The sequence below is a fragment of the Drosophila bipectinata genome, chromosome 2R (genome assembly GCF_030179905.1).
Source record: "Drosophila bipectinata strain 14024-0381.07 chromosome 2R, DbipHiC1v2, whole genome shotgun sequence".
Taxonomy (NCBI): Eukaryota; Metazoa; Arthropoda; class Insecta; order Diptera; family Drosophilidae; genus Drosophila; species Drosophila bipectinata.
In genome coordinates, this window is record NC_091737.1 from 10,678,161 (window position 1) to 10,704,396 (window position 26,236).

Here is a 26,236-nt window from a genome sequence, read left to right on the forward strand (position 1 = left end):
CCAGAACAAGCTCATTCTAATTAGCCAGTAATTGTGTAAAAACTCGTGCTTGTGGGCAAAGCTTTAGGGCCAATGAAAGCATATTCAAATTACGCGAAAAAGTACGCAAAAAACTCATTTGGATGACATTTTCTATTTTGTCAGCCACTAGATTACATCACTGCAGCTGCCATTTTTACATTTTTGTCATTTTTTCTCATTACTCAGCATCGTCTTCGTGCATTTATGCAAATTCTGTGAGAATTCTCGTTTAAAATTCCCCTTTTGATTACATTTGGCCTGGCTTTGTTGGGATTTTTTCGTCCCTACAAAAATGCATACATTTAACTTGGCCAATTTCCCCAGCGAAAATCTAGCGTTCGCCTGCGGGCCAAGTTTGCCCACTTTTCCGGGGCAAATATTTTCCAAAGAGACCGGGACGGAAGGATGAGATGCGGCGGGGGGTTCGCGTTAATTCGTTAAGCCTAATTGAAGTTAGGCCAAGATAAGCATTTGGCAAAGAGACCCGGAACTGTAAAGAAGAACCAACCTATGGCATGTGCTATTTCATAAAATTACGCACACACGGCGTATACGTAACGTGACCTAAGCGAAAGGCACGTGCCGTTCGCCGTCGTTGCATTTATGTTTATTTATAAAATATTTAAAAATATCTACAAGACGTGTAAATAGCCGTATAAGCCCAACAACCAACATCAGTTGTGCTGTGACATTTTCAGGGGCGGGGGCTGTTTTTCCAGGACAAGAGGTCCGACTAGCTTAGCTGTGCTTTGCAGTTTCCCTGGTCAGTAATTAACCTGCTCTGGGGCATGCCACTCAAAGAAATTATCTAACTTTTCAAGATCAAAAAGATATTTTAGGTTGAGCTTTCTAGGTTCTAGTTAGTCGTTGGGTTTGATACTTTTCAGTTTCTTGAATGCATTCTTTTATATATACTCTTTAATAGTATTTAGATTTATTTTTCTTTGTGTAAACCCTTTTTTTTGGGTGCTCTGAGGCTTTTCTCGTGTCCTCGGGCATGCAACACATGTTAAAAGCCGATCACGTAGCCTGCGTGTCCTGTCAGAGGACCGCATAAGTCCAAAATCTAAGCCTCAGTGTCTGAAAAGTTGTCAGCAAGCGACATGCATGTTGCTTTTTTCAGCCTGTTCGTCCTGCTTTCCTTTAGCTATCTGTTAGATGTCCTGCCTGCTGGCGAGGCATACAAATTGAGTTTGTGTTTCTTTCGGGGCGAAATGTCACTGCTTCTGTGGGCCCTTGCATATGCATTTCCGGCGACAGAAAGGGCAGGACATGGCAGGGCCGGGATGGAGGGCAGGATTGGCACACACCTTGCTGGATGTGTGCCCAGGGATTTGCATGTCCACATCCTGAGGCAATCGGTCATGTGGCACTGATTGACTGACTAGCACGCTGCCAGTTTTTTGCTCTTAATTTTTCAGCCACTATACGTGGCTCTTGTTGGTTTTCCCACCCAAGTCTCTGGGCATACGAATTTAATTTTGTATTTTCATTTTTTTTATAAACTTATTGGCAGCCTCCAATCAATGAAATCCCCATAGTGCATGCATCAAATGAAATCAACCAAGAGGCTGGAACTTTTCACCTGGCCTTCGTTCTGCTTTTATGGCAAATATTGAGAGTGTTGCCACAACAACAACGCAAAACTGCAGCATACGTGTATCACTTTTGTGTATCCGAGATGGAGGGGAGATGGGCATCCAACGCTCTTGACCCACATTCTCACAACAATGCAAATTTATATTAAAAAAAAATATGGAAAATAAAAACAAAGCTGAGCTATGAAATGCGACAATGTGCTCGGAAGCGGGAGTGTCCGTGTGGGTGTGAGTTCCATTAGCGAAAGTGCAAATCTGTGACGTGTGCTTAGTAATTGTGTCTGAAATAATAAACAAGAGGTGTCCCAGACACGCACATAATGAGACCCGTTAAAAGGTAGGAAAAGCTTAGATATTTAGTTAGCCAGATGAGAAACGACAAATACCCTACAAAAACCAAATAGGAAAAATCTAAAAAAATGTTATTGAATTATAATAGTTTACTAAAATCTAAGTAAAATTAATAAACTTTCTTGCAGAGTACACTCCTTGAGAACATATTACACCAGAACCGGCGTTTGTCACTGTCAGAGAGAGCTGTCATAATTAGGTTGTTAAGTCCTACTCGTAAATCTCCATTTTAATTACACACTACTCGGCCGAATACCAACAGCTGGCGCTCGTGACTCCATTTTGATTTAAATTTTACAAAATGGCCGATCCAAATGGTAAACAACACTCATGGCGCTTTTTGCGTTTCCTATTTTTGTGGGCATTTTCAAATAACGACAAATTGTGACAAATGAAGCACGATAATAAGCCGCTAAATGGAATTTTTAGGCCAACGGTTCTCCCAACCAAAAGTGGAAGTTTTGCGGTTGCCAAGATTTTGTCATTTCGTTTTTGGCCATCTACTTTTTGCTTCTTGGTTGTGACCCAACAACCGTAAAGACTAAGCCCATTTTTCAATTTCCGGCAGAACAAAGTCTTGTGGTTTGTTCACCGTTCTGCTTAGTTTTTCGGTTTACTTTTGGTTTTCGTTTGGTCCTGGTTTCCTACCATTTCCATTGGCTTCTTATTGGAGCAAATAAATCTCCTGGAAGGACAAACAGTCACCCGTTAAGACCGACTTATTGGGATTGGTTTCTCTCCTGGCCGGTTCTCTAGATTTTGTGCAAATTTGCCTGAGACTGTCGCAAACAAAGTCTAAATAGCATTTTCAATTTATTTTGGTCGAGCATGAGCTGCCAACGAATAATTTCACCAGATGAGACCGGCACTACGGCACTTTGCTAGAGGAAATGCAAACAAAACTTTAATTAATATTAATCCCTAGTACAAAGGCTGATATGGCTTATGGCGCAATATGGTCCATCCGGGCAATAAAACTCATTTAAAAGTTGGCTTAATTTTACGTTAATCCCAGGGACAATTAAGTGAATTAATGCTGGGCACTAATTATGTCGGGGGATCGAAAATTAAAATAAATAATGCACTTGTGAATTCGAGAAATGTTTACCTATTAATTTGAATTTACACCAAAGTTTGTGTGAGTCGTATTAGGAGCTTATAAATTGTTGAAATCAAGCCTTGGGCGTTGAGTTTCTTGCCTCGCCAAGCAAAACAAGCAATTAAATATTAACCAGGACAACTCTATGGGACCTTAATAAACAAGTTGGACAAAGGAGACGGCTTTGGAATTTCACGAATAGGTGCTAACATTGTTGAAATATTTAAAAAGGACTATGTGTTTGGCTTTAATAGAAGGTAACCTTTTCTTGTAGTATATACCTACTCCCATATTGTGACCAGTGGGCTATATAAATTAGACCAGTTTCTTGTCTTCCATATATAGAAACGTGGGTGATTTCCTGTTTTTTTTTTGGCCAAGAAAAAATCGCCAATTCAGCGGCAGAACATTGTTTTAGCCTGCTTGCTGCTTATTGCGTGTTTCATGTCAATGTTGTCGTTTCTTCTACTTTTTTTCTGTTTTTTGTCGCATGTTTTCTGGATCCGCCTTTTTGTTCGTGCAACAACAGCAAGAGCACTTAACATTATACTTAAATGGCTTGGCCTGACATTGGCCATGTTTTTGTTGCCTTTTTTTGTGTGTGTTTTTTTTTTGTGGGTCTCCTGGCGGTGTAAATGGAATTACAAGCTTGCTTAAAACCGAAAATCCAATTAGGAGAACGCGTTCTGCTGCTGTTTTATCGCAGTTTGTGATGTAGTTGCTGTTGCTGCTGTTCATGCTTTTGTTTGCCGACAACCAGGCTCCTTGGGAACTAACAGCAACATCACGAAAAGGTCTTTTAAAATGTATCATAAATTTTGGTCATCATTTTCATTTTATTTATTTGTAAGGCTGTTCTGCAAGTTGGCAGAGTAAACTTAATGGCCGGTTTTGGTGAGTGTCAAACAAACAGATGCTAAAATTGCCTTAAATTAATATTAATAAACTACATATCGGAAAACCAAGATACCATCTAATTTTGTTCCAACAAAGCATTTATTTCAAATATCAAATTACCAAAAATTAAACAAAACCAAAGCCGAATGCATACTCATAATTTATCATAATCGAATAGAATCCGCCAACAATTAACGCAGACAACAATCCGGATGCAGTTCAATTACCATGTCATGGGACTGGTGTGGGTGGCGAAATGTTAGAGGATTTGGATGCAGCACCATAAACAATAATTAGTGCGGGAGGATACGATTATGGCCAACAGAATTGGGGCCACCACACACACAACATGGGACACAAACAAACTGGTCAAAAGGCCAAAATGCGTAGGTAATGTGTGTGTTGGCTTGTGTTTGCGAACAAAGACAACGGCTGTAAGTCAATTCGTAGCAAGGCCGCAAACGTTTGGCCAAAATGCGAGTGTGCACACAAGAAAATATCCTTTAAATGGCTTTCGATTTTGCATGTTCACATGCAGAATACCACTGCCGCTGCCACTGCCTGCGTACGTGCTGGTGTGTGCCCTCATTTGCATACGAAATGGGCCAAAATCGCAGTTTTGGGCTCAGAAATTGCTTTTGCTTGGCCATTTTTGCCATTTGTTTGTGGTTCAGAACGTACGCGCCCAAGCGCTGCTAAAAACAAAGTTCTTTATGGGGGCTCTTGCTTTTATTGTTGTAAGTATTTGCTTTTAAAATTTGCAATATGCTCGCTTCAACTTTACAACTAGGCCAACACCATTAGCATGTCGTTGTTGGAGGCCTCCATGCGATAACAGTGAATAATGATGAAGCTCCTCCAACTACTTGGACACACCATGGGGTGTCTGTTTAAAAATTGGACTGAGGCATGAGCGTGTGAAGTTCCTAGAAGTGGAACAAATTGCAGGTCTTTCTGGTCAAGGACTTGCTTAAAGACTTAAAGTACGAGTCTGTTATTGATGTGGAAACACAAAAACCTCTAGAGATACCTAGACTGATTATGATTTATTCGGTCAACCTTTTCGAATTAACTTTGCCTTTGTGCAACCCATTCTCGCCACTTCCTTTCAACGCCTCTAATTGAGTATGTAGCCTTTGGGCTACAAAGCCAAAGGACTCTTCTCCTTCGTCTTTGAGCTAGCAGCCGAGTCTAATTAGCCGTCGCACAAATGCACAAGTATGTATGAATGGGCCGGCACACATGCCATATGCGATATTGTAAGAAGGCTATGCCTTTCGAGACTGGGCCCAGTGCCATAATTAAGCCACTGGAGTGAATGAGAAGAGGCTGCAGAGATAGGAAAAAGTGGAGGGGGCTCACACGTGAGCTTTTTGCAGACAACGGCTGAGAATCTCTAATGCGGTTGCGTATACGCCCCGTTGACAGCCTCTGACTTTTTAATGAGCCGGGGACCGCTTCCTCCTCTGGCTTCTACTGACTAGTGTGCCCTCGACTCATTGTGCCCTAGGCAAATTATAGCTGAAAACTGTCAGCGCCCGTAACATCTTAATAGGGTTAAGCTGATGCTGTTGGGCTTGCCACCAAGCGCCATTCGCTTAAAATTTTCATTATTTATGAGCGTTACGAATTTGTTAAGGCTGGCGATTAAATAACCAATGGCTGACACCGCCACCAGTAATCCTGCCTTCGCTGGCGTTCAAAGTTTCATCGCACAAAGGCATAGCTTCCGAGCCCCCCAGGCTCCAGTCCATCATGCGCAGGCACAGAAACCAAACTTTTGCCACTGCCAAGTGACAAATATTTTTGTTGCCTCCCAGCACAAAATATATACATATATACTTATACATTGCGTAACACGGAAAGTTTGCACTGAGGTTGGGATGTAATTTGAGCTTGTAGTCCCAACTGGAAGTCGAAATTGTCGTGGGTGTTTGCCCAAAAAACCCGTCGCGTTGATTCGACGACAATGTGTGCAAGGGAATCCCAAACCGAAAACTCGAAGGGATCAGATGCTGTTGCAGGAGCATCCGAAACTGGGAAACTCCAAAGAAGATTTGCAAGAAAGTTTGGTCTCAAGAGTTTGCTTTTGTACCTTTAACACCTCGGTTACACTTAAACCATTTTGTCAGTTTTTGTTTAAAATTAAAGCCAATTCCCAATAAATCATGGATAAAGGCCAACAGATCAGTCACAAAAGACATCTCAACCTTTTGTGATTGTCCTTTGAAACATGTGAAAGGACCACACCACTCACCCTTGTCATTTGGATCGAATTCAGCCTCGAGCTCGGCTTTGGTTGGCTCTAAAGATGCGGCTGCTCCGGCGGCATCGGCCGATGGAGCTGCTCCGGTGGCAGTGCCATTGTTGGTCGCGGTTTTGGTTTCCGATTTTTTCATGGTTTCTCTTACTTTGTGGCCTCGATAGACGGCTTGGATTTTTGTTGCGGCTTTTGCTGTAATTAAAAGTGGAAAGAAAAGAACAAGAGAATTTATTCATAAATTGGTTTAGAAAAAAAGTTTTAATAAGTTTGTTTTGTATATTTTTGTTAAAATGAAATATTTCAAATAAGTTCAAGTCCAATCCAATTAAATGCTTATGTTTTTAATTTTAATATACAAACCATTATGTGATAAGTTTTTAATGAAATTATTTCTTGCCCGAAAGTTCACACTGCGTATGAGTAATTTTATGGGCACTTGAAAACTTGCTATTCCATATTTTCTTGTACGGTTTCCATTCGAAACTTGTGTGAATAGATGAAAATGGGGTTTATTATGGCAAGGCTATCATGTGTTTTGAACTTTCATGTCGGATAAACTTTCCTGCCTTGGCACATCATCGACAGTTCGTAAAACTTCGGTTGCAGCTTTCAAGCAATTAACTTCAAAGGGGTTGTCATGCATCGGACCTTGCCATTTTTTGTTGTTGTTGAGGAATTTATCCGACCCCCGCAGGCGACTCAATCGATTTTGAATTGAACTGAGCAAATTCTTGGAATTTTTTGGCCACTTGCCAAAAAAGAAGACCAGGCAGGCAAAGAGCTAATAAACTTCAAGCGCAAGTTTGGTAAGAAGGAAGAGACCAACACCGAAAGGAGCAAAGGACTTGCCCAAAGCGGCAAAGAGGACCCCCAAAAAGGCTATGTGCAATAAACAGAAATATATCGAGCATGTTCCTGCTCCCCAAAATGTTGTGTTTGTGTGGGCTGCCTGGGTCAGCATTCATTTTTATGGCATTTTTCACGCAGATACCGAAGAAAAAAAGCGGCCGGCCTTGAATAAGTTATAATAAATTGACACGTAAGGCTTTTCGGTATTCGGTGTTCCTGCCAAACACTATCAATAAGTAGAACTGTAGCCGAAAGAGAAACCGTTTCTAAAAAATAGTTGTTTGTGCTTGGCACAAGGTTGTCCCACCCAATCCGGTGGGCGGTTGTGTCGGTGGGTGGCTAGGTGGGCCGATAAGTGCTGGCACAGGGCGTGGCAAGGTTGCCGCTGTCAAGTGGCGAGTGCTATGCTTTTAATAGCTGCCCACTGCCGACTAGAGTGCTCTATGGCTATGGCTATTAAATCATCGACTATCCCGTATCAAGATGCGAACTAAACGGCATTGAGTCCTAGTTACGCTTTAAGGATTATTTGGATTTTTTAACTGGGTTTTCCTCTACTTTTTTTTTATCAAAATCCCTCGGCGTGGCCAGAAATCAAATAAAAGAATATTAGATGTTTGCCTAAAGGGATTTGGGCTTCGTATGCATTCCAAATGAAGGATATCTCTTCGATTTTTATGAAAAGTCCATAAAAATATGTTGTTTTCATATCGCAGTATAAGTTCAAATAAAAATTCGACAGAAAAAATGCAAATTTGACGCCAATATGGGATTTATTACACAAACATCTGTTCAATATACATAAATTACCATGGTCTATGAGTTTTAAAGTAGACGTTGAAGTACAAAAAATTTCTTAAAACTTGCATTCTTTATTTATGTTATTTAGTTCCCAGGGAACAGCATAAAACATCAATAAATTATAATTATAAACTAACAGCATAAAATGAGAATTTATATAGCATACTTCTAATGACCCCGGGTTTTTAGTATGACTATAAAATGGAGTGAATTATGCGAGGCAAGGTTATTAAATAAATTTTGCATGCGGCTCATTAAACCTGACAGCCGCAGAGAAATAAATGCGAGCCGCAACACTAACGCCCCGAAAAACAAATGAGGGAAAGGTGAGAGTTTCAGCCCTGACACTCAAATGGGAACAAAAATTGAATAAGCACGAGTGAGGATTGGGAGGATCATTCGCACCTGCCACCTCTCCCCCAGAGAGGTATTAAGTGCCTGACACTAAACGCAACACGCACCCAATTACCCATGTCGTACTCCCAATATACGATGGTGCCAGGAACAGGGTCTGCACGTGGCAAGTCATCCAGCTACCTCCTTAATTCATTCATAATTCGCCATTTGCCAGGCCATAACCCCAAAAGGCATTTCCGCTTCCGTCAGGAAAAATATGATTAAATTTGTCAGGATCCTGATTCCTAAAGAACTTTCTGGCCAAGTAAGTAATTCAAATTCATCATCTGAGGGCTCTTATTCCGGTTGGTTTTTGTTCTACTTGACATTTGTGGTTTATTCAGTTTATGCTTTTACTAATTCAATCGCACAGAAGTGAGTCATTTTTCGGATAGTTACTACATTTAAGGATATTCCGCTTAAAACTAGAACCACGTTGACTTCCATGCCATTTCAACGCCCACGAAGCCAAGCTGTCCTGAATCACTGAATTGCCTGCAGCAAATTACGTGCAATTTATTATTTTAATTAAATTGTTGGTTGTCAGCCGCTGCTTGGTGCAATTTTATTTGAATTTTACTTGGCATTAAAACGTACACTCAGGTGGCCCAGTTTCCTCCAAAAAAAAAGGAGAAATATTTATAAAAATGAAACCAACAAAAAAGAATGGTAGCTGGAGGGTGAACACAATGCCTGGAGAATATTAAAACGAATGAGTTATGCACGAGACCAGAGACAGAAGACCTAAAAGGAAAAACTTGGCCCAGCTGTGTCTTGGCCTTAGCGTCTTGGCCATAAACTGTGCGCTCAGTCGGGCCAGAAGTTAAATAAATAAACAAAACAGCAAACAGTGAACAGCAGGAAGCTACCAGATATCCGGATATCATCTTATTTAAGCAGGACGATTTCATTTATTAAGACTTCCTGTTCCTAGAAGGAGCTGTTGTGGAAAACAAAGGACATTAAAAGCAAGATTCGAAAATTTTAAAGACAATCCGAAGAGTAAAGTCTGAGTTTTCTTTTCAACGCCCTTAACCTTTTTATGTTAAAAGCTTTCAAAAAAGCCTGTGCAAAAATTGATTTTTTTTTAGCTCTAGTGTCTTTAAATAAATACTAGCAGCCCCGAAGAGTGCTTTTCTGGATTTTCCTTAACCCACATGTCTCATTAACGAAACCTCCTGTCACTTTTCCTTCACCCTTGACAGCCATTTAAGCCTGACAATGTCCATTAAATGTTCATATATTGTTTTGGCCAACTTTTCCCATACACTTACACACTCCCATTCACTTAGCCAGCTACTTAGGTCCTGCCAACACCTGAAGGGCGCCAGAGATATTACACATTTGACATATTTTTGTGGCAAATTAATAGCACACAAATAAACTTATTTATTTATGAGTTATCCTGGCTGGGCCAGGCCTGGCCGAGAGTAATTCTACTGCTATCTATTTGGTACTCGACGTTTTGTGCTGCCATAAATTATTTGTTTGAGTTATTTTATTTATTTCCGTGACTGTTTGGTATACGGTTACCATGTCGTTTGTCGGTCTAGTTCCAGTGAGCGTGTTAAATTTAGTCAGACTGTGTTTTGTCCATGACCTTGGGTGATTAGAGTTTTGTTAAAAAAAAAAAAACTGAAATCAAGCGAGGCGCGGGGGTGGCAGCTCACGGAATGTTTGTCGCACGTGCTGCGGCAGCCACAAAACTGAATGAATTGGAATGGAATGCCAACTACTCTGATAAATTGTAGATACTACCGAGCACAGAAACATTTGTGGCTTATCGATTAGGGCTGTGAAACCTTTTTCTGGCCTTAATATAAAGTTGCTATTCGAGCTTATGTTGTACGGTCTCCAGCTAATTGTTGGAGCTTAGCTGGGCCAAATTATGTGCAGAGCCCTGCGGTAGAATCGTCTCATAAATTACAGACTCTTATCTGAGTTAAATGTGACTTACCAACACTCACTGGCACTCGCAATCAGATCGCCCATAATGAACAGGCTTTGCATAATTAAACTCAGGCAGACCACATTTTTCTATAATGGACATGCTGGCAAAATGGAAAATAAGGGAAGCACACAGTGCACAACAAAAAAAAGGGGGGCTGGTTTAATTGAGGGAAATGAAAGGGTAAACATTATTCATGTGTGCGGGCATTTCGATAAAAACCAATTTAAATTAAATTCTATTATAAGTGATTCTTACTTTGGTATTGGGTTGGCAATGCATATTTCAAATTGAATTTATATTCTTTGCAAGTTATGAGCTTATCTATAAAAAAAAAACTTTATCCAATGAAGGACACACATAATTGATTTTTATATCCTGCAACGGACAGATAGTGAAATTCATTTTGGTCTAGCAATTAATTTAAATGCGATTGTAAATCCATCTGCAGAAACTTTTTGAAAGTTACGCATACGCCCCATAGGCCCGATGGAATAACTATTTTGTATGCAAGACGGCGCTTTCTGAAAAATTATGAAGACGAGAAAGACCAATTGGGAATTCGTCGATATGCTATCCGTTGGTCACGTTCTACTTTAGAGAATGAAAAAATAAATAATGCCATTATGTTGACAATTTGCCTACGTGAGCCAACAGGGACTTTGTTAACTATTTGTTAAATAAACTTTGCATTTTGTTTACTATTTATTGTCCCTGTAATTTAATTCTTTCCATATGCAATGTTTAAAATTGAGAGCTTTTACTGCATAGAGCGCCGGAAGTGTTCAGCTGTGTTTGTGTTTTATTTTCGCTTTTTGCTTACTTTTCCATTAGCATTTTCCGGTTTCTGTTTATAAACCCGCCACGTAGTATACACACACAAAAGTCATCCAGCGTATGTAATATTTATTATTAAAATTCTACTCAAAATTCGTAGAAACTTTTGGCGCAACAAAATTAAAACAGCCAAAAAGTTTCCCATCAAAAACTATGGGAAAATTCATTCCATTTCCAAAGAAAGAGTTTCCACAAAAGTATGTAGCCACAGTCAGGGCCGAGTATCCTACCCGGGACCTTCAACAACTCTTTACAATTATTAATAAAAAATCTACTTTCATGGGGAAACTGTTTTCCTCCAATTTCTATCTTTCTGCATCCTGTCCAGCGTTTTCTGCACTGGGTCCTCCGAATTGGTCTCCATTGTGGAGGACAATTGAAATTGAAACTTATTACGCTGATGACGCGGAAAGCAGCAGGTAGCAACAAGCTACCACGTCCATAAAAACCAAGTGCATGTGCAAAGGGATCGGCTGTAGGTCCTCGTGGTCCTTTTGGTCCTTTAGCTGGGAAAAGGCCACAGTTCATGTCGAGCTAACGGTAACTGCTTTTGCTAGCATGCCAAATGGCAATTTGCTGTCCGGCTCTCCTGGTCAAAGGTCCAATAATTTCCAAGGCTTCTGATGCTCGCCCACTTCGGGGTCATTGAGTTTGGTTATTAATCTTGTATAGCAGCTACGGGAACATGGAGGGACAGAATTTAAGCCGGGCTTATGAGTCTCTTGATGAAACAGAAAGGGTTACAAGCATTTTGGGGATAATTGAAAACCAGTATATAAATAGAAAAGCTTTTTTTGGGGAGATAGTTACAGAGAGAATATTGAAAAATTTACAAAAAATAAATTAGTTATTTTTTTGATTCTTCGGTCCTATAAGAATCGGCCCTTCTTTAGAACGACTTAAAAGGTTAGACATAGGGAGCTATGTAGCCTGATAAAGAGCCTGGGATAAAGCGAAGGTTCCTTCTATTTTTGACTATAATTAGTTTAGGTTATTTTTATGAGACTTTAAAGGACTTGAAAACTTTCATATACTAACTAATCTAAAATAGTCTTTAAGCAAGCCCATCAATATTCGCTTGTAATTGTAGCTTCTGGTAAGTAAAAAACAATTAATTGCAAACTGACATGCCAAAAATTAATTTTCACCTTTAATAAATGAGCACGTAAAAAACAGGCCATTAAAAAAACTTAACGAAGCGTCATGCTTACGAGGAAATCTTTTACTTTTCCGGCCACGTTGCCATTTTCAGTTTCATTACTTTCCTCTGCTGAATTTTCCGTTGGCATTTTCTTCCTTTTTGTGTTTTTTTTTTGTTTTCCACTGATGCGTGAGCTATTGACTGCCATTGTTTGTTTTGTTTTGTTTGTATTGTTATGCTATTGTTGCTGTTGCCGTTGTTAAAAGTGTTTCCTGCACATTATTATTATTGTTTTTGTTTTCAGTTATAATTATTGTGGTAATTTATACTTAAACTTTTGCCTCGGCCCAGGTTTTCCATTTCACTTTTGTTGCTGTGCCGTTTTTGTTTATGGCTGTCACCTTTTGTTTGTTCCTAAGTGAAATGGTTATTGTTGCTATTATGTAAGGGTTTGCATGTTTATGGGTATGCCAGTTACAATGAACAAAACCGTCAGTTAAAAGAAGAATTTGAGATTCATCTGGCAGCTGATGAATGACAGGAAGATTATTAAAATCGAGTTAAAATTCTTACTACCACATTGCTGGCCATTCATAATTGTTTATGGTCCATAAATGTCTATTAACCCACTTGGTCTCACACAAGCCCACAAACATAAACCCATAATAAATATTAGGTCATGTCAAGGATCTTAACCCCATTTCACATGAGTCCGACTGTCTTGCAATCTCAATTAAACTAATGCCACTGTCAGTGTCACAAAATAAACGACCAGAAGAAGGCTAACTCAAATTAAGTAGCTTGTCATGTGCGACGATACCCGACGGAGACTTAAGCCACGAGGTCTAAACATTTCTCTTCCATTTGGGCCAAAAAAAAAATGGACACAAAGCTTGACCAACCACTCAATTAAGCGAAGAGAACGGAATACAGAATTAAATTAACTCATAGTTGGTCCCCCAAAAGAGTCATAACAAAAGTGAAGGAGCCCGCCATGAATCCACATCCCTTTGATATCCTTGCGTGTGTAGTCCAATGCAAACATGCAAATGTAAACACTAAGTGGCCAGGAGACGCCTGGTCTCGAGTGTCATTTTGTGGCGTGTTGTAACAGGGACCCGAGCTGGCGAAATGAAAGAACAACAAGCTCATCAATAGCCAAAGATACCAAGCCAACACAAGCAACAACAGCAATTCACTGGGCGAACATAAAGCGCCAGGACATAACGATCCAGATCCAGAAGCAAATTACTGAATACAAGATAGAACCAAAAACAAAAGAGTCCTGGCTGGGAAAACTAATTTTTCACACAGCTTTTTATGTCATTTGCAAAGAATGGAGAAATTATGGAGGATACACAGAAAATCTAAACAAGAGGAATTTTAAGAAAGAAAAATATAATCTCAGACGAAGGAAAATGTTTAGTAAAATTTTAAAATATTTGGAAAAATACATTTTGTATAAAATAATACAAGTTCATATATAAAAAACATAACACCACTACTTTCTACCCAAAAAGGAGGGCGATTCTCAAGCATCACGCAAATATGTGCCCCCAAAAAGTACGCTTCAAAATTGTTCAGCTGTTCGGCGGAAACTCTAAGCCTGTTGGAATTTCTATTTATGTGTTTGTGAGTGGTGCGGAGGAAAGTCAACAGAACCCAAAGCGCTGAGAGCAGAGAAAAAGCAGCTGAGCTGAAAAGAAGCTTACCAAATTGTTCGTCACTCAAAAATGTTTGCCAACTGACAACAAAGTTGTTGACAAGGACGAACGAAAGCATTTGAAAATGGCAATTGAAAAACAATTGGCTACAATTCGTTAGAAATATAATTGGTAAAATCTTTTCTTCATCAAAATATGTTTATTTATTTTGATCAAGATGGCATCTGGATTGTGAATGAAGTCCTCTTGCTAATAATTGCTTAGACACTTGACGGAAATATGCGCATATTATCTTAGACACGCTCTTATTTTATATTTATTGAAGTGCATTTGGGGATGCCACTCGGAATCACCCCAGCCTCCCATAATGCAGTTTGCCAAATTGATTTTATGCTCGAAACTCTCTGAGCATATTTGCATTTCAATGTTTTCGCAATTAAATATTAAAATCAATTAAAGCCCCCTGGCAACAGAGCAACTCTGGTTTCGGCAGCAGCACTGGTACAGGCGACTTGGTTTTCAGCCAGGTAACTAACCAGGTCCTGAAACCGAATACCGTCTGTTTACTCGACATCGTTTTTTGAGTTCCCCCAGAGGCGTGGCTACCGTCTAATGAGAAAATGCAGCCTCCGGCAGTGGTTTAATTATAAATGCCAACAGCCAAAAACAAATAGACGGTAGCATCTAAGGGATTACCAAACGGTTCATATCCTTGCATCTCAATTAATTTTGATGAGGAATTTGATTTCGATTCATTGGGCATGAAATTATATGAGCCACTCGGAGTCATAAATCTTATTCAAATTAAAGCTAGGAAGTCCTCGAAATTTAAAGGGAATTCCCAGAGCTCCAATCACAGACATAAATCAAGAGGTCCTTTGCACAACTCTTCTTTATGATTTCCTTCCTTCGGCCAAAGCACACACTTTATGTTTGCGAGGAATGTTGAATATTTGCGGAGTTGCCCCCTAATAGTTTGTGTTGTAAAAGTCAAATATGGCTTGGAAGTGGAGCAACAAAGGCGAAATACCAAAAATTGCTATGATGCGGAGCCGGAAAAGAGATTCTCACCGCTCTTTGTAGTTGAACTGCAAATTTGTAGCCTCAACAATTTCCAAGTGGAGGGAAAAAATAACAAAAACCACCAGAAAATATATGTTTGGTGTAAAAAGGGAAGCCCAACCATTCGTTTCTCGCAATTTAAAAATAAAAAAAAAACGCCAGCAGGATAATAAAAACGGATTTACAGTTATGAGCACAAACATGCCGTAAAGCAAATAAATGCCAGAAGAAATCCAACTGTAGGTGGTAATTTCTCGTATTTGCAGGACCTTGGTCCTCAGGCCATGCTCCATAGTCCGTTGTTCGTGGGCTGCGGTACTTTGGTAGTCTGGGTCCTTTGGCCCTTTGGTCCTGGATAAATACGACCCGAATCCCATGCCCCAATCCAATTAAAGTGAAAGCAATTTCACGAAAATCCATTCCAGCCTTGAAGTCTTCTTCTTAAAAGCGAGATTCATTTGATATCGTCTAAGTAGAGCGCTTGGTTTAATTAGATACTCGTACCCGATGATGGCCAAGCTAAAAGTGGGCCAAAAAGCTTGAGTGCTCAGAGCCAAAGCGATTAACAAAGGCCAAAAGCGGTGGAAAGCGTTTCGTCTCGCATTGTCTTGATGGCTTGAAGGGTTCGTCGTGGACAGTTGCATTGTCAGCAGTGCATCGGGCCACAACAAAGGGTTTGTGCCCCACGGGACACACGAGGCGAGGTTGCCTCGAATGACACACTTAGGGCACTCGACAATTGAATGGGGAATGCAACACCCTTCGATTGGTTGGGTAAGGAGACCTAAAGTGGTCCAAATCGATGACAAGTTAGGATATTACTTTAGGAACTATGTGTTAGAAGAAATCTTACAACTACAGGATCTTACTGGACGGAAATCGCCCTTACCAGAAACATAAATTACCATACAGATATACAGCCAGAGCCGTAGAGTATATCCTTGGTCGTATATCCTTAATCTACTTTCCCTTTCGTCTGAGAAATTTATTTGAGTTTGCCGCCTTATCGAAAATGAGGGCGTTGCGACATTATCAGCGCTTGCATCGACGTCATTGCACATTAAAATTGCAAAAAATGCGACACAGTCGAGTGGCTCTGGGGCACGGAGGTCCTTCAGGCAGCTCACCAATACACCAATACAAAATACCCACACAAATAACGAAAAACACACACTTTGAACGGCACGTAAGACTTTCAATCAGAGTGCATTGAAACGGAAATTCTGCGCTGCAGCGCAGAAAAGGAAGGAAATATATGCTCGACTGAATGGTTGTCCGCCAAAGAGAGGGACCTACGGACAGGGAACAGTCCTTGCATTGAGTAACTTGTGAGCTGACGGACTCTTCTTGGTAAAGGACCAAACTAACTGTATCAAATAGCACCCATTGCTATGTCCCGAGGACAGCTTATGCGGAGTCATCTGATCTCAGTTTCATTTAGGGAGTAGGGAGAGTGGGTAGATGGGATGTATGGGTGGGTTGTGATGTCTTCTTGGCTGCTGGCTGCCACATAACAAGGTTGCTGTCAGTTCGTTACTGTGGCAGCAGCTACGAGTGGTTATATGTAGTATAAAGTAACTTTGCTCCTCGCCACTGACTTTGCATACTTTGAACTTTGCCAATACATTATAGTTGCCGTTGCCGTTGGCCGTTGTTTGTTGGTTGTCGGTAACTGGTTGTTGTTTTTCTTGCCGTCTGCAGTCATGTTGTTAGAGGAAGAAAGTCAAAAGTATTGACAGGATGTCTTGGCAGAAATATGAAAGTGCACGAGGACAGAGAAGGACTCGCAAAGATGGGGGCAAAGTATCTGGTCAAGACAGAGATTTAGCCAACCTGCCAGGGGCCAGAAAAATGCAACAAACTAAGTTTAAAAATGGCCTTGAAAAATCCATAGAATAATTGATGAGGCTGGCTTACCTCAAGATGAGTTAAGCACGGATGTTTGCCTGTCAGTTACCACATTTTAGGATCCTGTGTGAGCACCGAAATACATTCTTTCCCCCAAGCACGACTCGCTGCTTTCAATTTCCTGCGTGGAGTGACTTAATGGAGCGCAACCGGGCTCAAAACAGGAAAACTCACGGAATACAAATTCCATTTAATGACCGAAAATCCCTAACTGAAATAAATTTGATTTTATTGACTGCGAATCAGAATCAGAGTTGGGCAATAGAAGGAGGGAGTAGGAGTACAACACGATTTGAATTTGCCAGACAATGGGCACTGGGTCTGATTTAGGAAATTACATTTTCGGGCCTCATTGTTCGGGACCGAAACAAATGAATTATGATGTGGCCAAACAAAAAAAGAAGTGATTTCCTTTTTGTGGGCCCCAACCCCTTTGGGTACGGTAGGGAACGGAGCCACGTGCGTGCCTCCTTGTCAACGGGCCGTATAAATCTTTTCAGCCACTCGATCCTTCGTCCTGCCTTGGTTGAAAGTTCTCGTGCCGCAACCAGGCCCATTGCTATTAAATATTTAGGCAATTTGTAGATCTATAACGATTTGCCCCTAATGTGGGTTATATTTATGAGCCTGCCCTGAATAATTCACCTTGTTCGGATCAGGACGCTCTGGCTCCGTCTCTCTGTTGCTGGACATTGGCATTCGACATTTGTGTTTAGGCTTGCGTTTGCTTTGGGTAATTTATTAGCCACGTCTTTCAATATTTAATTGAATACGGTGGTGTCGCAGCGTTAGACAAATGGCCAAGACAGCCCAGGACTATGCGTGCCGTTGAGAGTGCGCCACTAAATTGCAGACCATCCAGACAGCAAGTGGCCCCAAATCGAAGCCAGCAGGAGGCATTCGTGTGTTTATTAATAGACCGACAATTTGGCCAGTCCGGACCATCCGGATGGGGGGACAGGCTACTCGGTAAATGGGAAAAACCGGACCAAAATAGATATGAACTTTAAAAGTGATGGCATGTGGGCAGGTTGACAGATTTAACCCAGTGGAAAAGTTACAATTTTCGTATTTTTTCCATTGAAATTCGACTTTTATTTTTCTTTTTTTATACCTACACTTCATCATCCAATATCCTGAAAAACCCCCAACCGAAAACTTGGCTTAAACTTAAACGAAAGTCAAATTAATGCCACGAGGAGCTCCCAGGCTCAGCCAACCATCAAAGATGCAAAGTCAACATAAGCAGCTACTTCTAGTGGAATGCCCCGAAAACTTTGTGTGAACACACGGCGTATGAGCAACGCAGCCCAATTATACGCGCTGATTGACGAGCAAACCAACGCATTTTGGCCTCAAGTGGGTGCCAAAGGAGTAACTGGTTGACAATGTTTACCATTTGTTTAATAAAGCGACACGGCCAGAAATATTAGAGCCACTACTGTGTGAAAAATATACCTATGTATGACTTCCCTATCCAGAGCAAACATAGATTTTATAATTTCACGAATTATTAAATATTTCAATAATCAGAACCAACTTTTTGGTTAAACCTGTTAGAAACACAAAAAAAAAAAGTATTAATTTAGAGATTTGTCGGTCTGTGCTATCGATTTAAAAACAACTGTGGCCAGAGGATCTAACCGACATTAAATGACAAGAGGTGTGCCGCAAAATGCCCTTTGCTGTTGTCAAAGGATATCTGAAATTGAATTATAGCAAACAGAGTGCACAGCACAAAAGTCAAAGTCAGTGTCAACACACGAGACAAACACGTTTCCAATTTGTTAGGAATAAATGTATTTACGTGAGTGACTGGGAGTGTGTGCACAGAAAGAAAAAAGTGAGCTAAACCGTAAAATAATTGATCTTTTTATTGAAATATGTAGTTTGATTTTTCGGAACAAGACATAAGAGCATAAAGATAGAATGTTATTTAATCAGATGGCTTTGCTCTTCAAAAAAGCAAGTAAGTTACTTCCTAGGATCCAAGTACTAATCATATCTATTTATTAATATTAATAAAATACCACATTTTTTTCCAGTGCATATATGCTAAAATGGGCGGTGAGCTGGCAATCTGAAGGGCTGCTACCTCGGTTGACATTTGTATAAACAGGGGACTAGGCGGAATATATGGTACAATATGAAATTCTGCCAGGACATGTATGTCGCCCATTCTCCTCTCTGTTTTGTTGTTATGCGCCTGAATGATTTCTTTTGTGAAATTGATAACTCTGCTTTACTGTGTGTGTGTGTGTGCGTGTCTGTGTGTTCGTCTGGGTGAGGGAGCATGACTGAATGTCCTGACTGTGTATATGTATGCGTTTAAAATGCTTCAGATTCAGCATGGCTTTGTATGTTGCCTCAAGGACTGCGGATTATAACAAATTAAAGTTGTGTAAGGCTCCAGGGCTATCAACATTTTTGACAAGGGATTTTGATGGGAATGTTTTTTTTTGTTGTTGATTTTTTGTATTGTCATTGAAGGAATATTGAGCAGTCATGTGGTAAGATAAAACATTACAGAGGGCCAAAAAAAAACAAGTACTTTAGTATCCTAAGAAAATGAGGATATCCTCTAATGATGGTAACCCATAAGGGTTGCAGTGAGGCTTGCAAAAAGTCATTAATATTGATAAGCGGACAAAAATCACGGCTTTTGTCAATTAGCCAGAAAAAAGGGAAAATCAATCTTGGGTTCTTCCAAAGAAATATTCTTGCTAACCTTATATTTGTTAACATTTCCTCACTAGACATCTTAACAAGTTACTTCCGTTTCTTTTGAACAGCCATCCATCAAATGTGCTTAATTTCATTTTGGCCCTTAGCGTATGCGATTTGGAAAGAAAGATTGTCGTGTCTGCATTTGCATAACTCCTCTCGTTTATTTATTTTTTCAAATTATGCGCTAAGGGGGACTTGCCAATGATTGATTGGCCGAAGAGGCGGCACGGCATTAGCCTTATACCTTATACATATATCCTTGACGGGTCCTAAAACTGAAACTGAAGCTCACGTAAAGCAAGTCATAAAAATATTTCACCGAATAATAAAAAGTGAAACGAAGAGCGAAAAAACAGCGCCGAAATAACAAAACGTTGTAGGTCATGTGTCATCCGCAGAGTTCTTAGTTCCGTTCCGCTTTGTTTTGTTTTGTTTCGCCTCCGTGGCTCGTGTTGCATGTGGCATGTTTGTTTGCACTCTGCTGGGATTTATGTTTGTATAGTGTGGTACATACTACATACGTACGTACTATATGGCTCTGGAAGAGCCCCGGGTGTGACGAACTTTAACACAGAACAATTTTGTGTCGTCCTGGCATGGGACAAAAATTGAATATTTAATTTTTGCTTTGTCGCGCTTTGAACCAAATTCTTATATACATTTTTTTTTGGCTTGGTGCGATACTGCGGGGCTTAAGGCATTAATGAAATTCCTCCAAAGTTTGGACAGCTGATGCTCAGGAGCAGATGAGCCCGAATATTACGGTTTGGGGCAAGTACTTGGAATACTTTGACTTAGTTTAAAAGCAGAGACAAGTTTCAATTTTTGAAATATTTTCGTGACAAGCTTTTTGATAGGGATATTTTATTAAATTTTATTTGGATTTTTGCGACATATAATGTTTTAAACCAAAATCTATAGAAATTATAGATTACTTTCCCAGTCATATATTTCAAGATATTTTTTTGAATGAAGCATTTTCACGAAAAGGAACAAATTAAAACATCCCATCCTTATCCTTTTTTAATCCTATTGCCCTTCCCTACTTATCCTGATCCCCCTTGGCGCCTTTTTTAATGCCACTTAATTAAATTGGACGCTGGCAAAAGCGCTCAAAAAAATGGACTGAAAATGTTTGAAAAAAAAAGAAATAATCACCCCACAACATCAAGGCACTTAATCACTAAGAGTTGTCAAAAAAGTACAGGATCAAAATAGGCCACAGAGAAATACACAAGAAAATTTATAGACACATATTTGAATAAATATTTCATTCAGCACATTGCGGAAGCCATAATTACGATTGTATGCCAATGAACATAATAATAATAAAATCAAATATGCCAACTTTGGGCGTCAATTTTAAGCTGATTAGATGCAAATAGCAGTGATAAAGATAAAAATACCAAATCAATATCAAACTAAGTCGTTACTCAGCCGCACCCTGCTCCCGACCAGCTCCTCCAAACAGGACACTTGAAAACAAACTACACACACAGCGTAAGAGGGAAAAAATTGCAAAGCCCAGGCAGATTTTATGTTATTTTTATGTTAAAAATAGGGGATCCTGGCCGGGAAGGAAGAGGACTCGCCTCGGCCAAGAATGGAGGAGCGTAAGGGCGGAACACACAAAACTTTTATTTATTCATGGGCACGGAGGGTCCTGTGTGCGTCACAAGGAATGAGGAACTGAGATGTTATCCAACTTGATAGTAAAGAAATATTAATAATACTATCGAAAAGTAACTATTTACTGCAAAAAAATTTATAAGCCAAATAATAAACTTAAGCTAGAAAATAATATATTTTAAAATCATTTACCTTAGCTCTTCTTTGTCAAAAGGCTTAGCAAAAAAACACTAGCTATTTTTTAAGCTTTCTTCTCTTCTATGAATATTTAAATTCGCGCGCACTTTCCCTTTTTTTGGGATTTCAAAGGACTTCCGGATGATTTTCCTTGATGGCAACCTATCGAACCGAACGCTCCGCTTGATTTGTGAAACTGGCCTCGTTTGGCCTGTGGGGTTGGTTAAAAACGTGCTTCTTTTGGCCCTGTTAACTGTTCGGGTGGCCCGAACCAACCGAGGTAACCGATGTTGTCTTTGGGCCACTGTTAACTGGTGTTGAATGAAACGAGCCAAAAAGTAGGTCCGGGTGGGTGGAATGAGTGGGATATTAATAGGGACGCCTTGAGTGAAGTTTCGAAAGCACCTGCCATTCGAGCTTTTGACACATTTTCCTGAAAGCTTTTATCAAGCTTTCCCTACAATAATTTCCCCGTTTTTCTTTCTCAATCTATATACTACTTTAAATACCTGTGATTTGTACATTTAGGTAGCTGGTTTTCATAATAAAAGTGCCAATATTTACCTGCAAATAAAAATAAAAACTTAATCAGTAAAAATAACTTGAAGAATTCTAAAAAATAACACATATAACAAACACAAATAACGGTAAACTTTCTAATAAAGGGATATTTTTATATCGAAAGCTTTTGGCAAAGCTTTGCGGTTAGTTTGTTAGTGTTGCCAGCTAAAAAGTAGAAATTCAAACTTTGAAGAAGATATATTTTAAGGAATATTTAGTTTTTAGAGTGAAAGAGAGAAAACATGCCAATTAAAAGTTTTCAAAATACAATGTTAGTCGGTTTAGAAAGATCTATAGATGGAAACAGTGTATAAACGTGCAATCGTATTTGAGGAAAAGCAACATCCTATTTCTGAACTACATCAACGTTAGAGTTAGATTAGTTTGTAAACGAGAAACACCAACATTTAAATAACAACAGCAACACACAGATAGAAATAACATCAGCTAGGACAAATATTTGCTAGAGAATTTCCGGTTTCTGTTGTCTCTGTTGGCCGAAACAGCAATTGGCAACAGAAACGCCTTATTATCTGTTTGGCTAATCACACACCAGGATTTGACGAATTGGTTGTTGGCTAAAACGAATTGACATCGAATTTAAAATCGAGATCCAAATTTTTCAACGGATTTCGACGGATTTTTTTGCTGCCATGATGATGATGGTGATGTGGTATGTGAATCTCCACTTCCGGTTCTTCATCAGATTTTCGTTTTATAAATATTATTTTGATTTATCAAGTTATGTGAGTACAGAGATAAATACAAAAGAAATACCATCAATATTAATAATAATTTTTGATTTTTAGTTATATAATTATGTAAAATTATGCAATCAGAAAAATAGTGTGATAGCTTGAATAGGATAATGAAGTGGGTAAATTAAATGTGTATTGAAGCAAAGTGAAAGTCGAGAACAGTTGCACATTCACATTGACAAGACACACGCAATCACAATGTAGGGAAATGAAAACGTTGCGTATACGCGATATTTGTTTTATACAAATCTATTTCGCCAGAACACGCACTCCCCCCAGCAACGACCTGCTCGACATCCTCTCGCATTTGAAGTGCCTTTTGTCACAGTTTGCCCCAAACTTTTCCTCCCATCAACACCCGGCAATATCATAAATTTTCAGCTAATTTCCTGCACACACAACTTTTTAATCATATAAATAGCAATAAAGTACGAGTCACTGGGAACAGCGGGAAACTTTCCTTTTATTTTATGTCTGGAACAATGAAAGCGGCAACTTCCCAAACGGCAAATGAAATGTGAACCCTTGAACTTAAGCTAGCTACTTTGTATTTATGTCTGTGTGAAGTGCCTTTGTGAAGTTATAGTATACGAAAAAAAAGAGGAGCATTGAAGTTGCTAAAGTTTACCTTGAGGCTAAGTACACTTCAGAGTATGCAATAAAAAGTTGGCATACCTGTGAAGTGAAGAGCTAAGTAGATAATGCAGTTTTTTGCATACTACTAGCTTTGTAAATAAAAGTCTTCCTATTTATTATTCTTTTGAGACATTTCATAAATTTCTACCCTCTATTCCAAACACAGTACCCATAATAAGTTTATCAACTAGACTTATGCAGGCAATTACCCCCATCCAAGTAACCAATAAATTTTGAAACAATATCGATTAGGCATTTATAAATTATATACTCGAACACATCGAAAACTCTGCCTGTGGCCAGACATGAGAAAATTCATTATGGAATTAGCTTGGCTCCAGCAGTTTTCATTTCCTTGTGCCTGCCTCTAGGCCAAAACATAAAAGCATTATGAGCCAAGCTGCCAATGACAAGGCTCTAACACTCACACACCACCAGGCGGCGCACACACACTCTTGAGCACTGACAGGACTAAGTAAAGTCTACCGAAAGTTAGACATCGCACAGACGGCTGCCTGCCTCAACTTGTTTCCCCAAAAACTTTTAATCAGCCAAAAAAAGGGTCGGAAAACCTTCAGCCGCCTTTTCGGGTAAGGAGGCACACAATTATAGCCAAATTTGCTGAGCAACAAAAACATAATCAACTTAATTGTATAAAGAATGCTATGCAGGAGCAATGAAAAGGACTTGAAGACTAGGTACTGGCACGAATGTTACTCCTTTTGGTTTGGATAAAATATATGGATATTTTATAATAAATATTCCATTAATTATAAGCATGTTTTTAGGTACTTCCAGCCTATTACCTCTCTTTCTGCCAATCAAGGATAACACAGCTCCACTTATCAGCTAATAAGACTTTTCAATGGCTTACAACCTTTATGCAGAATCGGATTTTAAATCAACTTGTGAATATTCAAAGAAGACATTCAAGAGTAGACCCAACACTGAGCACCCAACCAGGATGGCTTTCCGAGAATTTAACATAATAGGGTAGATAGGGTGGAGCGGCGCCAAGTTTATTGTCCTGGCGTCGCAAAACATAACCGTTTTCATTGAATAGCGGGTAAAGAGGGGTATATTGGGTATATAGTATGCTGGTATTAGTGCTGTATGCCCGATTGCTACTTTATGCTTTAGTGCCCCCGCCGCCACATATTTTTGTTGCCTTGGCGGGTAATACAATCAATTTCCGCTTTGTTTGTCAGGAAAAAACTTGGCTGCGAAGGAACGTGAAAGTAGCCCACTGCTTTGACTTATTTTTCGCGTTCTTTTTTTTTTTTTTTTTGGTTATTATTTTGTTTTTTTTTTTTTTTGTTTGCGAAACGGAAGCAACAGCTCAGCTGCCAATACTGTTCAAACATGACGTATACGTAGCGACCCAGCCAACCACCCAGTCCCAGTCGATTGGCTCTAATGTTGTTAAGTATCGGGTACACAGTTTTTAATTAAATTTACCATTATACGGATATATATGTATGACGATACGTATTATCCATTATCGTACTCGAGAATAACAATGGATGGCACTTCATTAGTCGCCTGTTTGGCTGCTTTGGGCCATTTGGATGGATTGGAATGGGTCTGGCATTGGCTTTGTGCAATTAGCCTTTATGTTGTGTGCTCTTGATTAGGACGACAACTCACACACACAACCACTCAGTCTAAGGATCACCCACACACATGCTACCAGGGATACATAAGTGGAGCAGACACAAAAATATTTTTCAATTTTGGTCTAGGTCTTCATTCTTGTCTGCGTGCCGGAAATGGTTTTCGGGGATAGAAAGTTTTGTGAATAAGAAATTTCAATCTATTTTTAAGGTCCTTGGCCTAATTAGGAAAAGAAAGGTCTTATAATAACACTCTTTAGATATGCAAGCGTCATGACGAAGAAATAAATTAATAACTTATTTTTGAAAAGGTTTATATATATTATTTCCCATAAAAAGAAAGTCAAATATAATCCTTATTCAGCCATAAATAGATTATGCCCATAACAAGCTTTATGCTCAAATAAATTCAGCTTTAAACATGCCATAAAACACAATTGTATTCGGGCTGCCGATATCAAATAATCATTTCCAATTATTCACAGCTCTATTTCTGTGCCTCTGCGGTATTCAAAGCTATGATAGGCCTTAAATATATATCAGCCCAGATACAAATTCAAAATATATGCGCATACATTTCCATTCGGTGACAAATGCCAGACAAAGCCGAATGGAGGAAAATGTGTCAAGCTCTGCCGATAAGCATCATAAATAATGTTGGCATATCAATTGCTACATAATAAATTCATAAGCCAGTCGCCTAAACTCAGAGTAAGCAAATTCTGAATACGATTGGTAGAGAAATTCACGATTCAGGTGGTTGTACATAAAAAGCGAGGCATAATATAAAAAAAAATTTATGAATAAAGTTAAAATAAAACAGATTACTAAGCAAAAAGATAAGATTCAAAATTTATGACTATAAAAAAAACCCTAAGTCAAATTCGCGAAATCCTTCCGCGGAACACAGTGTCAGGCAGCCAAGCAGGCAGGAAAGGATGTCATGGCAATTCCCCAAGGAGCATAAGAAGTCGATGTGAAAAGGGCTTCAATAAAAACAGAACAACGACAATAATAACGATTAAACCTGAAAGAATGGGGGCTGATGGCGAGGGGGAAGTGCTCGATTGCGCACACCGGATACGGATGTTCAGCAAAACGGGCGGGAAGCCTCAACAAATGTCAATTTATCATTTCCGCTGGTAAGGCGCCGCAAATTGCAGAGCTTAGGAAATGCTTTGCGCGCCTTTTTTAAAAGGCATTTTAACAGGGCAAACACGCAGACATTAGACCCTCTCTCACAGACACACACACACATCATCATACATATAAATGGGTCCTAATGGCGAAGGCGCACCCT

At 39.5% G+C, this 26,236-nt stretch overlaps 1 protein-coding gene across 3 annotated transcripts in view; it reads right to left on the minus strand.

Moving 5' to 3' along the window:
* The window catches only part of igl (igloo), a 33,126-nt gene that overhangs the window by 2,327 nt on the left and 4,563 nt on the right, over positions 1-26,236 (minus strand). The window contains exons 1-2 of one of the 3 annotated variants that reach the window (XM_017253115.3): positions 22,483-22,501; positions 6,224-6,421 (exon numbers count right to left, since the gene is read on the minus strand). In XM_017253115.3, the coding sequence (XP_017108604.1) occupies positions 6,224-6,365 (142 nt within the window). In that variant the 5' untranslated portion in view covers positions 6,366-6,421; positions 22,483-22,501. Of the gene's footprint in view, positions 1-6,223; positions 6,422-21,383; positions 21,568-22,482; positions 22,502-26,236 lie in introns of those variants that run through there. The other 2 variants (XM_017253114.3, XM_017253112.3) reach the window with 2 other exon arrangements.